This window comes from Rhinopithecus bieti, unplaced genomic scaffold (genome assembly GCF_001698545.2).
Source record: "Rhinopithecus bieti isolate Rb0 unplaced genomic scaffold, ASM169854v2 scaffold_1618, whole genome shotgun sequence".
In the NCBI taxonomy this organism is placed as follows: Eukaryota; Metazoa; Chordata; class Mammalia; order Primates; family Cercopithecidae; genus Rhinopithecus; species Rhinopithecus bieti.
In genome coordinates this window covers 5,397,490-5,411,896 of record NW_016803937.1, presented here as the reverse complement: position 1 = coordinate 5,411,896, position 14,407 = coordinate 5,397,490, and the positions used below count along the sequence as shown (strand labels likewise).

General features: G+C 44.2%; 1 protein-coding gene across 1 annotated transcript in view; it reads right to left on the bottom strand.

Moving 5' to 3' along the window:
- Positions 1-14,407, bottom strand: part of MBTPS1 (membrane bound transcription factor peptidase, site 1) — a 65,989-nt gene that overhangs the window by 8,623 nt on the left and 42,959 nt on the right. The window contains exons 12-19 of the mRNA XM_017860925.1: positions 13,169-13,313; positions 9,446-9,634; positions 8,747-8,919; positions 7,094-7,209; positions 6,414-6,570; positions 5,216-5,340; positions 4,416-4,493; positions 1,254-1,394 (exon numbers count right to left, since the gene is read on the bottom strand). Of these exons, the coding sequence (XP_017716414.1) occupies positions 1,254-1,394; positions 4,416-4,493; positions 5,216-5,340; positions 6,414-6,570; positions 7,094-7,209; positions 8,747-8,919; positions 9,446-9,634; positions 13,169-13,313 (1,124 nt within the window). The remainder of the gene's footprint in view (positions 1-1,253; positions 1,395-4,415; positions 4,494-5,215; positions 5,341-6,413; positions 6,571-7,093; positions 7,210-8,746; positions 8,920-9,445; positions 9,635-13,168; positions 13,314-14,407) is intronic.

Sequence of the window (14,407 nt, the reverse complement as noted above, 5' to 3'; positions counted from 1 at the left end):
CTCGTGATCCGCCCGTCTCGGCCTCCCAAGTGCTGGTATTACGGCTTGAACACACACCCGGCCTTATTTTTTTTATTTTATTTTCTTTAAACAGTGTCTTTCTCTGTCACCCAGGCTGGAGTGCAGTGGTGCGATCTTGGCTCACTGCAACCTCCACCTCTCGGGTTCAAGCAACTCTCCCGCCTCAGCCTCCCGAGTAGCTGGGATTACAGGAACACGCCACCACACCTGGCTCATTTTTGTATTTTTAGTAGAGACGGGGTTTCACCATGTTGGCCAGGCTGGTTACGAACTCCTGACCTCATGATCCACTCACCTCGGCCTACCAAAGTGCTGGGATCACAGCCGTGAGCCACCGCACCCAGCCCATTTTTGATTTTTAAAAAGACCCATCCCAGTCTAGGGATTTACATAAATGCCAGGAATGTGGTCAACTTCAGGCTGAAACAGAGGGGCACACACACACCTCTCAGTGCATGCTCTCAGGGCCTCGTTCCTGTAACTCACCACCTGCCCTCTGCCCCAAGTTCCCCAGTGATCACAGTGTGTTAGAAGGCTGTCCTTCAGTCCTGGTGGTGTCCTCATCTTACCAAAGTGCTTACTATGGAGCACTTTTACCACTCTTTTCTCCTTTACAAAATGAGAAAATAGTCTGTGCCCAACCTCAAGCCCCAGATCTAAAGGCTGCATTGAGAGACTGAAAAAGAGCGGAGGGAAGAGGACTGATGTGCCCATTTGCCTTCCCTTCACGCCTCAAGATAACAAAAGCTCTTCACTGATAAAGGCTCAGAAAAGCCTAAATTCCAGGTCTGGAAGGACAACCAAGAACCAGCCCTCCAGGAAAAGAATGTGTCAGACCAGAGAAGGGTGCCCCCACGTGGCAGTGCCCACAAAGTGCAGGCAGCACGGGGTAGGAAGCCTGGAAGGGGCAGGCCCCAAGGAAGTCAGGGATGGGGCTCTCCACCCTTCAGAATGCGGGGGTCCCGCCTCCACTGGCCTCAGGAAGGTGAAGATGGAGAAGAGGCATTATGGCCCGAAAAAGTAGTTTTGTTTTGCTTATTAAATGTGTGCAGACTCAGACACCCATCAAAATATTCCAAGCAATCAAAGCGAATGCAACGTCTCCAGCTGAGCCTGGCTCAAGTGAACAGATGTCGGCTGATCTGCCAGCATCTCACGGGCGCCTTTCCAGAGACAAAGGGAAGAAAGGATCTGAGTGCTGAAGTCACTAAGCCCATTTGCAGTTTTCATACCCTTCTGTCGGTGACTGTCATCCAAGCAATTGGAGTCCCCATACAGTACAATCCGGCCTCCACCCTCAGCTGGAAGCTGATAAAGTCCCAAAATGGGGACATTTTCAACAACTGCTGTTTCCTGCTTTAAAACCTCCAATCCTGAAATCACACAACAAAAACAACAGACATGAGGGTTTCCACTGAGCAGTGTCACTGCCTGAGATTTCATCCACATGACAAACAAACCACAGTTACAAAATCTAATATTCAATTAAGACATGGCAAATTTTTAGAACAGAAAAGCCTTAAGAATAAGCCTTTTAGAATAGAAATGTCTTAAGTGCCAATAATTTGTTTTAGCAAAATTCACTTTGTATTTCCGTATCTATCCACTTTAATTTTTACTTGCCACGGCGGTACATAATATTCACAATTGTAAAGGTGCTGCCTCTATCTTAAAAAAAAAAACTAAATTTTATCTCCTCTTATTATGCTGAAAGGCCTATGTTTTCAGACAGTTACACAAAGGGCAGCCAGCAGCTCTTGCTAAACACACAGGTTTCTCTATGAATACAGTAATATATACTAATACCCAGGTTTCATGTTTTATTATGAAAAGCTGGGACAAATGTAACTAATTTTTTAAAGTATGTCCACATATTTTTAATTTAGGTTTAAGACATTGGTTACATTAATTTCACAAAGACACATGTTCCAACAGCACAGCCTCCTATCTTTGCCCAGATGACATAATTTAAAATTTATAATGAATCAAGAAGTCAAAAATGTATAAATGCCACAGGTAGCATCATCAGTGGCACCACCAGATAATCTAGGAGTCTCTGCCCCTAATTCAATTGCTTTCCTCAGCACTAGAACATGATGTACGTCTTCACCAGAATCTAGTATTGTCCATGTTGATAACCTCTGAAATGTCTGTAGCTCTATAAACGTGACATTCCCTGCTCTCTGTGTGGGAATCCTACTAGGAGCTGAGTAGAAGAAAAAATACGCTTTTCTTTGGAAGAGGGAAGAAGTCAGGAGAAACTGGAACACATTCACCGCCATTTGCCTTATGGTATTTGATGGGAGTTTTATTTCTGCCATCAGGGTCTTTTCTGATGAGGCATAACCCAAATTCCTATTTTCAAATTCTTATTTTGTACCCAAAAGATTATTCAATTTAAAGTCTTTATGGGAATAAAATGCCCCTTAAAAAAATTTCATTTTCACACTGTAGTAGAACACCAAAAGAAAGCATGTATCCTTAAATCTACTTCTGATTCTCCCTATCCACCAACCAAAAACAAGGATCTCCCAGAGGGTACAAGCCAATGAGACCACCGCTTTGAACCCTTGCTTAGGACCTAGAGAGTGATACTGCCTTACGGGAAGATGCTTTAGAAAGATCACCTAGGTCCGAGGGCGCAGGTGGCTCGAAGCCGTAATCCCAGCCACCTTTGGGACGGCCAGAGAACAACGGCGGATCACGAGGGTCAGGAGATCGAGACCATCCTGGGCTAACACGGTGGAAACTCCGTCTCTACTAAAAAAAATACAAAAAAAACTAGCCGAGCGATGCTGGGGCGGCGCCGCCTGTATTTCCCACGCGCCCTTACTCGGAGGCCTGAGGCGCATAGGAGGCGTAACCCGGGACGGCGGAGCTTGCAGTGAGCCCGAGGATCGCGGTCGCTGCCGCCGTCGCGCCACTGTACTCCAGCGCTGGGCGATCAGGCGAGACTCCGCTCTCAAAAAAAAAAAAAAAAAAAAAAAAAAAAAAAAAAAAAAGAAAAAAAAAAAAAAAAAGAATCACTAACCCGTGGCCAAGTGACTGTGAAAACAATCATTATGTACCTCAAGTTGAAATATAACCCTCTGAAACACAGATCCAGTTACCGATCAACCTTGCTTTTGATAAAAGGAAAAAATCCCTTCCAGGTAATATAAAAATAAATTCTATATTCCAGTTGCAAGTAGATAAGGTGAGAAATCCTCTCTTTTCACCATTTTCAACTAATAAAACTATCTTTAACCTCCACGTACAGAAAATGGCAACCTTTACAATGGAGGGGGCCTCTCATTCTGAAATACACAGTATCAACTTGCATGACAAAAATGAATCTTGTACATTTTCACAAGCCTATTGTTTGGGGCACGTTAACAGTCTCAAAGCTCCAGCACCCACGTGTGAGAGTAGACACACGTGGTTCAAAATGACAGCTCTGGGCTGATAGCTCACAGGAAGGCTATAGTGTGGTTTCTGCTCACCTGCCCATACCCTCCTGCACCTGGCTTTCCAGAAGGCAGAGGCAGCTACTCCCACTGCTCTCCAGTTCACCAGGTGGGCATGGTGCACTAAGCACAGGGTGGTATCACGAATATCAGTTCTAGGAGAGCTTCCTGGGTGATGCCTGTACACAGCTGAAGCAAAACTGCATGCAAACACCGCTCTTCAGAGAATTCTGAGAGGCTGGTGTATAATGAATGTTTCTTATCTTTGAATAGTTCAGAACTCCAAAACATGGTCAAAATTTTTCTAAAATCTTGGTAATCTGGCAATCACAGAAGCAGAACAATTCATAAAGGATAACAAAAAAATTCATCAAATAACCTTGAAGGTGGTTTTTTTTTTTGACACGGAGTCTTGCTCTGTTGCTCAGGTTGGAGTGCAATGGCATGATCTTGGCTCACTGCAACCTCTGCCTCCTGGATTCAAGTGATTCTCCTGCCTCAGCCTCCTGAGTAGCTGGGACTACAGGTGTGTGTCACCACACCTGGCTAAATTTTTGTATTTTTAGTAGAGATGGGGTTTCACTGTGTGAGCCAGGATGGTCTTCATCTCCTGACCTCGTGATCTGCCCACCTCAGCCTCCCGAAGTAGTGAGTACCATTCAAGTAATAGTGCAAAAAATTTTAAAAGAAACCAAAACATCCAATGGACATGGGAGTTCTTATTGGGGTGATAGCATTGTTCTGGAAGTAGACAGTGGTGATGCTTCCACAATTTTGTAAATACACTAAAAACCACAGAATTGTACACTTTAAAAGGGCAACTGTTACGGCATGTAAATGATATGCAATAAAACTTATTAAAGAAAGACAGAGATGAGAGATAGAGAAGTGGGGGGAAAGGGAGAGAGAGAAAGAAGCAGCAAAAGGCCCATGAATGGCACCCTTTACCTTGGTCCTTGAAAGTCTGTGTTATCACGACGCCATCTTCTGGAAACTTCGCGATGCTGCACCCCGATGCATAATACACTAGGAAAGAGTGTTCAAAGTCAAGGGAACGCAGGAACGCCGAACGCTTTAATAAATAATAGCTACTCGTTTACCCAAAATACATCCTTCAGACGCTATGTATTTTTTTTAATTGTTTTTAATTTTGAGGGAGGAGCTGCTATTGCCTTGTCACACATAAAGTACAAGTAATCACCTCAAAATTCAAGTGAAAACCACTACTAACATCAGGTTTCTGAATATATTTTATAATTCAAGGAAAAATATTAATATTAGGTTTCTGAATAAATGTTAAAATTCAGAGCAGTCAGAGGCTCAAAACAAGCTCCCCAGACTTGCAGAATGGGTACTAAGAATGCTCAAGATGTTCTTCTCAAAACCAGCTACCAAAACCTTATCCGTGGGGAAACTTCCTACACGAGAAACACAAAGTTACTTCATGAATAGAACTTTGTAAATAATTAGGAAGCTATGAGGTAGTTCCTATTTAGGACTATTACATAAAGACTCTAATAGGTAGCACTAAAATTAGGAACGGCTACATAAAATATTTTCATTAAAAAAAATCTGGATAAAACTAGAGCCTCACAGATGTACTTCTGAAAAAACTGATGAGTTCTTTCTACAGACTCCACTAACTGAGGGATCATCATTTTCTTTCTCAAGAAACCTAGACTTCAGAGGTGTACAACTTCTGCTCTCACACCTAAGACCACGCCCTCGGGAGACACACAGAGCCTTACTGTCATGGTTGGCCAGCGTGAATTCTCCTTCATACAGGCCATCGCTGAACCCCATGTTCCACACAGACAGCAGCTCATTCAGAGCTGGGATGTTAGCTCCTCCAGTATCCGGCATCCACCACTGCCTGGGAAAGTGGTAACAGACACACAGGGCACAGGGAATGAAGACACGCCATACACATTGATTTAGTCTCGATGACAAAACTCAATTTCTCCTGCCATAATCCAGTCCTTCCACACTAAGGTTTCAACGGAAACCAACTGTCTGGGTTTGGGTAAAACTGCAAATGTAAATGCTTTGGTTGATGTGCAGAATTAATTAAAGCGAATTTATTTTAGGAAATGAAAATCAGTACTTCACTGAAACACACCAGAGATAACTGCTTAGCCTACACCCAGCAAAGCTCAGTGAAGGAAAAGGAGATGAGAAAGAGGCATAGAAAGGTTCAGTCACAGATTCTAAAGAAACCAATTCAAAACATAAAGGTGATTACGTTTATAATACACTGGGAATCCTTGATCCCAATTAAGGGGAGGACATTTTCCCCTTGAGTAAATTAAGTACTATAAATACAAGTAAATTAGTATACTTATTATATTAGTATACTGTATAATTATTTAAATATACAACAATTAATTTACTTGAAATATTCTTTAAGTAACAGTTCCTTTGGTGCATTTAAATTTATATATACTCAGTAATAGAGTGAGAGTGGAGAAGAATTAAACAGAAATTTAAAGCAGAAGTACCTCATATCTAAGATCAAGGAAAGACAACCCTCTATATTACTAATAGTACTCACAGTCAATAAATGTCTTACTTTATGAGCAACTTTCAAGAACATCTCTACTGTATAAAGGACTATTTTCCTTTCTGTGTGTTTTATTTTTCCTCTTTGAGATAGGGTCTCTCTGACACCCAGGCTGGAGTGCAGTGGCTTGATCTCAGCTCACTGCAGCCTTGGCCTCCCAGGTTCAAGCGATCTGCCCAACTCAGCCTTCCAAAGTGCTGGGATTACAGGCATGAGCCGCCGCACTCAGTCAAAAGGATTTTTTTCTAATCAAGCTCTCTGAATACGTCTGTACTAACTGGAAAGACCACCAACAGGTCAAATCATCACGTAAGTATTTGCTGGGTAGAATTTAATTCACCAAAAGTCACATTTCTTATACAAACACCAATGCATATCATCAGTACCTTGTGTTTTCATCATAAAACTTCACTTTTCTCATAACGGAAGTGTTGTACCAGTCACTGAAGATGACTAGTGAGAGGCCATTGTCCACGTCCCTCCGGAGCTTGGCGATCTCTTCGGGAAAGTACTCCTCCTCACTGTCCACCATCAGCAAAGTTCCTGGTGAACAAAGAACCAAGGCTGGGAACTGTCACCTCTGAATGACAGGACACCACCGCTGCAGAAACACAGTGTGTCACCGGGTCCATGTCTCAGGTTACTGACACCTAACAGTCTGGTTTGTGCCGCCCTGTACCACTTTAAAAGGGGCTATCAAAAGTAGAGGATCAGGGTCCAGCAATACACAGGGACTAACTGTGATCTGATTTCATTTGTGGTGCTCAGGATAACGATGTTTCACTCACTTGAAAAGGAGCAAAATATATGGCAGAGCTATTTTAACTTAATAGAAAAAAGAGTACGAATGCCCCTGTCTCCAATCAGTCTGTCTTGTATTTCAGCTGAACGTCACACCCACCAACACCTGCTTCAGAGCCTCACCCCAGGCTCACCCAGCTGTGGAACCCACGGTGCATACTCCCTTCGTAGCTATCACTGAAAACTGGGATTCACTCCTCAAACATTTAACAAACATCCAAAGTGGGCGGAAAGACCATCTGGCTAGCACAGCATCACCACTTACCATACTGACTGGCATCAAAACATGTGAAGGGGGCCCCGAGGACCTCCACAAAGTAGCCCATGCTTCTCAGATGCTGGTACATATCCCTGAAATTGGTGTGGATGTGATCACCATTCCTGAAAAACAATAGGCCACAGCATTAAAATGATCAATCTTTACTGGCAACAAAGGCATATCCGGCCACAGGGCCGCCTCTGCAGGAGCACCATGCCGTGGCCCACAGAGAAGGCCTGGATGGCTGGCCCACTGGCACAGGCTTCAGCTTAGGAGACCTGTGTGCTCTGACCTGGACACATGGAAACGGCTGATAAGAAGAAACTATGTGCCTGGCAGGTACGTGAAAGAAACAAAATGACAGAAGAAATGGCCAAAGACATGTTTAAAGTGTACTAGACCATCACTGTAGCGGTGGTGTGTACAGGGCGGCACAAACCAGACTGTTAGGTGTCAGTAACCTGAGACATGGACCCGGTGACACACTGTGTTTCTGCAGCGGTGGTGTCCTGTCATTCAGAGGTGACAACCATCTGTGTCTGAGAGAAGACATGCAAATGGCCGCAGGAGTGAACGGACGCTGGAACAAGCCACGCAGGGTCACGGTGCTAAGACAGCGGCAGAGCTAACTGATATCACTGCCACTGGTCAACTTTCCATCCCCATCCCTCCCAAATGTGCTCACTTTCCTATGGGACACTGTATACACCCTCTATGGGTCACCCCATTCTCACCTCCCAGTCCCCCAGCACCCTACTCCTCAGCAGCACGGACTCCAGGTGCTCTTCTGCAGGCCCACAGGCTCACCTTGGTCTATGAACTTCCCACCGCTTCCTGTCTACCCGTCTCTGGTCTGAGCCCCTCCAATCTGGCTGCCAGAGACATCTTATTTTAAAAGGCAAGTCTGACTCGGTAACTATCCTGGGCACATCTTTCAGTGCTTCCCCTTCCCCTACTTTCAGCATGGAGTTCAAACTTAGTCCAAACATGAAAGCAGAAATGAGCTTGGCTAATGGGCCAAGAGAAAGTCAGCCCAGCTTCCCTGCAGGGAACAGGCACAGGGAGAGGAGGTAAAGGACTGCGGGGGAAGCAGTGCCAGATTCTGAAGGGCTGCATGGGTCACACCAGGAGGCTTGGCTAGGTGAGGAAGTCAGAATAGGCAGTCACTGGAGAGCTTGAGGCAAACTGTGTTAGCATTTGTTTTAAAAAGACGACCAAGGTTGCTACAAGAGGAGCGGAATTTAGGGCAACAATAGCAACAGCAGTGGCATTCAGGAGCTACTGATGCCGTCCAGGCAAGAGATGACAATGGCCTGGACTAGGGTGGGAGAGGGGAGAAAGCCAGAGACGGCATGATCCAGGATGTAGTCTGAGGGTAAGACTGACGGCTTTGCTGACTGGCTCAATGGGAGAAGGAAGGAAAAGAGAACAGTTAAAGGGAACTTCAAGCTTTTACTGCACAATCATACTTGTGAAAGTTTCAAAAGAGAAGTCAGGCTGCCCTAAGAGCATGGCAAAGGCCTGAACATCGCAGCGTCACCAGAGTCCAGGCTCCACGAGAAGCTGAGCAACATCTCCTTTCCAAGAGCTGCGGGGACAGGGGTGCCTCCTCCCGCCACGGAGGCGGGGGCGGTGAAGTGCGTCCTGTGGGGCGCTTACCAGTCTAAAGGGTCATTCTTCATCCTTAAATTATCCCTGGGGAAATAGCCAGGCGGATAGCGGAGGTTGTGGTACTGATCCCAGAGCACTCTCTTGCTTCGCGGCGGAGTGGGAATTATCTTCACTTTAACGGGGAGCTTCACTGTTGAAGTCTGTTCTGCACCATTTTTTGACTAAAAAAAAAAAAAGAAACTTGAAATGCCCTCACTGCCCAGAACGAAACTTTCAGCTTTAAAAACATGATTTATATTTATCAATTTAACCTAAATAATTTGAACACAAGAATTTCCAATAACAAATGTCTGATAAAAGATTCATGTATCACAACTAAGTCTATTCAAACACCTAAAGAGTTTAAGAGTTAAAATTTAAGGTATATTCTATTAATAAAAACTACTAGAGCCTCATAGGATTAACCCTACACTTCCTTTTAGAGAAGGTATATTTTTGGTGCCCTTCTTTGGAGCTTGAAACCTGGTACCAAACAGTCTTCTCTGCTGTCGTGTGGCCATTGCTGACTGAGCTGGTTCTTCCAACTCCAGCAGCTCTGGAGGCCCTGGAACCATCCATTGCAGCCATCGAGGCTAAGCCTATCTGTCAACTGTACTTCCAATGGAGACCCCAGGCATTTGGCCTTCCCTCCCTGAAAGGTGATGTCCAGCAGCTAGGAAAACAAGCCACTTTCCCGCATGTCCTTGCCTCTGTCTCTGCTGGGGAAGCCACAGTGATCATGACATGGCCCTGAGCAATGCCTTCCCAGGAAGCCGCTTTCTTGGTCACAGAAATGGAGATGGCCAGGTAGCCTGACCAAGGCCATAAGACCGAGGAGTAGGAGAAGGCGACTTCAATGTTGTCTCCGTTCTGTGGCAAATAGGGCTGCCAGTCAGGCTGCAGGAAAAAGAAATGAGGCAAAGGCTGAAGTGAAAACCTCCAAGAGAAAACATGTGGAAACCAGACAAACTCAATTCTTACCAAAACTGGTTCTGAAAAATATTTCATTAAATAGGGAAAAATAAAATTTATACACAGATACTAAGTAACTACAACCAAAGTAACCTATGGACTGCCTGGAACATACCACTAGAAAAGTCTAGAAACCGCTATTTCTGACAGCCTCCAATTTTATGGAGACATTTTTTTTCCACTATAAAACAGAGGAACTTTTGTCAAAAGTTCTTTGGTGAAGAACTTTATCTGACTGAGAGAACTTACACAGATGAAAACTCTCAGATTTAAGGTTATTTCCCAATTAGTTGTATGCTTAAAAAAATCCCATTAATTGAAAGTAGTAACATGACAGGGACACCAGCTGTCCAGAGTCACATTCTGAAGCTAGAAACAGGTGGCCGGAGGGAGGGCTGGCTCAGCTGCGAGATGACCACCCTTCTACTCTCCAGGTGGGAGAAAAGCAGAAAGAGAAGCATGAGCAGAGGCCATCTGGAAGAGACGTCAATGAGAGCTTGCAACTAACCAGTATTTTAGATGAATCTAAATTACTCATTTCCCTCACAATCCACACAGCCAGAACTTACTTCCCAAGTAAGCTAGTGTGTTAAGAAAAAAGTATGAAAAAGAAAAATATCTGTAGGCTACGGTGTCCAAAATAATGAGGAAGAAAAAGGATTTTTAAAGAATGCTCTTGGGGCCACTGGTTTGCAAGTGAAAAACTTTCGCTCATCTCTTGTAACACATACCAAATTAACATATATGAAAGAATTAAATATTTAACAATCATATACATAAAAATTAGAAAAAATTGAAATTTTATTCTATCTCTGGAAGGATGTTTCTCATCTGTAAAACAATAGAAATCATAAAACATAAAAATTCAACTACATGAAATGTAAAACTTTTACAGAAGCAAAAAAAATTCCCACCACAATAAGTAATATTAAAGGGAAAAGAACATCACCTGGAGGAACATTTTGCTTAAAACACAGCAATGGTTAATTTCTCTACGACAGGACGATCCTGTTAGGATTGACAGAGAAAATCCCAATTCCAGGAGAAAAACGGGTTAATGAGATGAGCGTGTAACTCATACAAGAGGAAACACAATTTGTAAACACACCAAAGATACCCACCCCACAAAGAACTGAAGTGCACATTACACACAAGGCACCCATTACACAAGGCACCCTCTAAGTTGAAGGCTGAAAGATGTACCATCTAGAACAGCCACATGCCCAGCAACAGACGAACGGAGAACCACCACGTGGCCGACCCGCCCAGTGGAGCACTACTCTGCGTGGAAAGCAGCACGGCACTGACAGCGCCACGGCGTGGACACACCGTGAAAACCTGAAGCTGAGGGAAGGAAGCCGGGCACAAAAGGACAGATACTCTAGGATTCCATTGATGTGAGAAATCCAGAACAGGCAAGCCCACAGAGACAGAAAGCAGGCTGGATGCCAAGGACTGGAGGAAGGAAGAAGGAGTGGCTGACATTGGGTATTAAGGTTTCTTTTAGGAAATGTTCCTGAAGGAGATGTTGGCACAACCTTGTGAATATACTAAAACCCACCAAACTGTATGACCTAAAAGGGTGAATTTCATGGTACGTGGATTTTATCTCAATTTTTTAAAACAATACTGGAATAAAAACACTTTAAAAGGCAAATCCCCCAGTGAAGGTCTGGTGGAGCCATCTTCTCCTGAACCCCACTGGCAGCAGTCTAAGCTGACATAACTCTACTGGACAGAATTTGGTAGGATGTGCCAAGAGCCATCCTTGACTGTTCACACCCTCTGATTCAGGGAGCAAATCCAGGGAGTTTATGTTAAAGACATAATTCAAAAGAAAAGAAAACCATATATGCAAAAATATTCAGTGAAATGTTTATAGTTGAAAACTACTTAACAGTTCAAACAAAGGAAAATAGTAAACAAATTATAATTTACTATTTCTACATAAACAACCATTAAGAAGTATACTGGTGCCACGCATAGTTGAATTTTTCTTTTCTTTTCTTTTTTAGAGACGGAGTCTTGCTCTGTTACCAGGCTGGAGTGCAGTGGCATGATCTCGGCTCACTGCAACCTCCGCCTCCTGGGTTCAAGCGATTCTTCCGCTTCAGTCTCCCGAGTAGCTGGGACTACAGGCGTGTGTCACCACGCCCAGCTAATTTTTGTATTTTTAGTAGAGACAGGGTTTCACCATGTTTGCCAGGATGGTCTGGATCTCTTGACCTTGTGATCCTTCCGCCTCGGCCTCCCAAAGTGCTGGGATTACAGGTTTGAGCCAACATGCACAGCAGTTGAATTTTTCAATGTTTATGATATAATGAGAACCACCAAAAAAATTGTAAATTTTTGACAGTTGCACAATGATAACAAAAAAATAAGTATTGCAGATAAGGGCTGGAAAAGAACATTTAAAAAACAGTGGCCAAGTTAGTATGCTAAAGCTGGAAGCGAGTTTTCTATTCTTTTCTCTATTTTAATTATTGTGATAATGTCTATGCAGTTAAGATTTTAAAATTTACAAAACAATATTTTAAAAAAAAGACTGTATCTTTCAAACACATTAAAGGATAAAATACTGGCAGGCGCGGTGGCTCACACCTGTAATCCCAAGACTCTGGGAAGCTGAGGTAGGTGGATCATCTGAGGTCAGGAATTCGAGACCAGCGTGGCCAACATGGTGAAACCCCGTCTCTACCAAAAATACAAAAAATTAGCCAGACGTGGTGGCAGCACCTGTAATCCCAGACACCTGGGAGGCTGAGTCAGTGGAATCGCTTGAACCTGGGAGGTGGAGGTTGCAGTGAGCCGAGATCGTGCCATTGCACTCCAGCCTGGGCAACAAGAGCGAAACTCTGTCTCAAAAAAAAAAAAAAAAATGAAATACTACAACTGGGCCTTTAATTACAGGCGCAAAATTATACAGAGGAAAAATCAAATGTAATTAGCTGACTTAGGAGCCAAACTCAAGATGCCAAAGCAAAAATGCAAAATTGGGTTAATTAATATATACCCTGACTTATTCTGTAACAGACTTAGGATATAACAAATCACTACTTCCAATAGCTCTGGCACCCTAGGCAGGGCTATTTCCTTTTTTTTTTTTTTTTTCCCAGACAGGGTCTTGCTCTGTCACCCAGGCTAGAGTGCAATGGCATGATCTTGGCTAACTGCAGCCTCAACCTCCTAGACTCAAGTGATCCTCCCACCTCAGCCTCCTATGTATCTGGGACCACAGGCACGTCCACCATCCCTGGCTAATTTATTATTTGTAGAGACAGGTCTCACTTTGTTGCTCAGGCTGGTCTTGAAGTCCTGGGCTCAAGTGATCCTCTCTCCTCGGCCTAGAACTTTTCCTTTTTTTGAGTTATTTCTCAGCAGAAATAACCATGGCCTAAAGGTCTGGGCTATGTCTAAGTTCACCAGCAAGTCAGAGACCAAGTCAGAGAGAAGTTTCACCTTATCTACAATTCTTCCTGTGACTCCCATGCCGTTGAGGATGGTGACATTAACAACTGTCGGCATTCCTCCATAGTAGATGGGCTGGGAGCAGTAGGGCCACATGTAGGGACACTCAGTCAGATCTATGTAGCTGGGGCTCAAACTGAAATAAAGAATACAGTGTTAGAGTAGATCATATGAGAAAACTACAATGAAGCAACACAACTGTACAAGAAAGAGTTAACAAAGCAGACCGAGCTTGAGAAGGGCTTGCTTACAGGGCTGCCCTAGGCTGGCATCTGGGGACTTGGCTCTGGAATGCTCCTGCACAGATAAGGCCTCTGTGCCAACCTGCTGTCTATACAGATAGTGCGATGTGCAGGGACACCTCTGCTTTTGCAAGTCTGGAGCTGTGGGAGTTGTGACTGGCAGAGAATGAGTATGTGACCAGCCCTAATGGAAACTTGGACTTGAGTCTCTAGAGGGCTTCCCTGGGCACAAACATGTACCCATGTCAATGCGGTCTGCTGCTGGGAAAGGGGCCAGCTCTGAGACCCCACCTGGCAGGAGAGAGGGGAGAGCTTAGGAAGCTGTGCCTGGATTTCTCCGGGCTCTCTCCGTGTGAGGTGTCTTTTTCCCTTACAGAGCCGCTGTGCGTCCTTGCTGTGCCACTATAATGAATCTTAGCTGGGAGTGTGACCACAGGCTGAGTCCCATGAGTCCTAAAGCGCCAAGCGTCGGAGAGGTGCTGGGGACCCTGACGTAATTTGTGTCAGAAGTGCTGACACAAGTTCTCTGGCAATTATGTTGGTTTCATGGTTTCCCCTTATCTGAACTGAATTTGTGTTGGGTTCACATCACTCCTAGTGCAGCAGCGGTGTCAGCTACACCCGAACAGGTGAAAAGACAGGCAAGAGACAAATGTTTCAGACAAGACGTGACCCAAGACGGCCTCCCTGAGAGCACCAGGCATATGTGGATCCTGCTTCTCAAGCTGTACCCATGTGCAGTGGGCATGAGGCTCTGCTCAACTGCTTCACCTCATTACAGGAGATGCCAGCCTTTCTCAAACAGCAACTACAGTATAAGGAGTATTTTTTATTAGTTTGTAATAACAAAGATGTATCTGGGCCAACTGAATTGCTACATAAGAAACCAAATGGAACATCTTTAGGGACACTGTGACTTTCACAGGCAGTTATAATCAACAAATATCACAGTTAAGTCATCTAAATAGATACCACCTTCACAAATCTA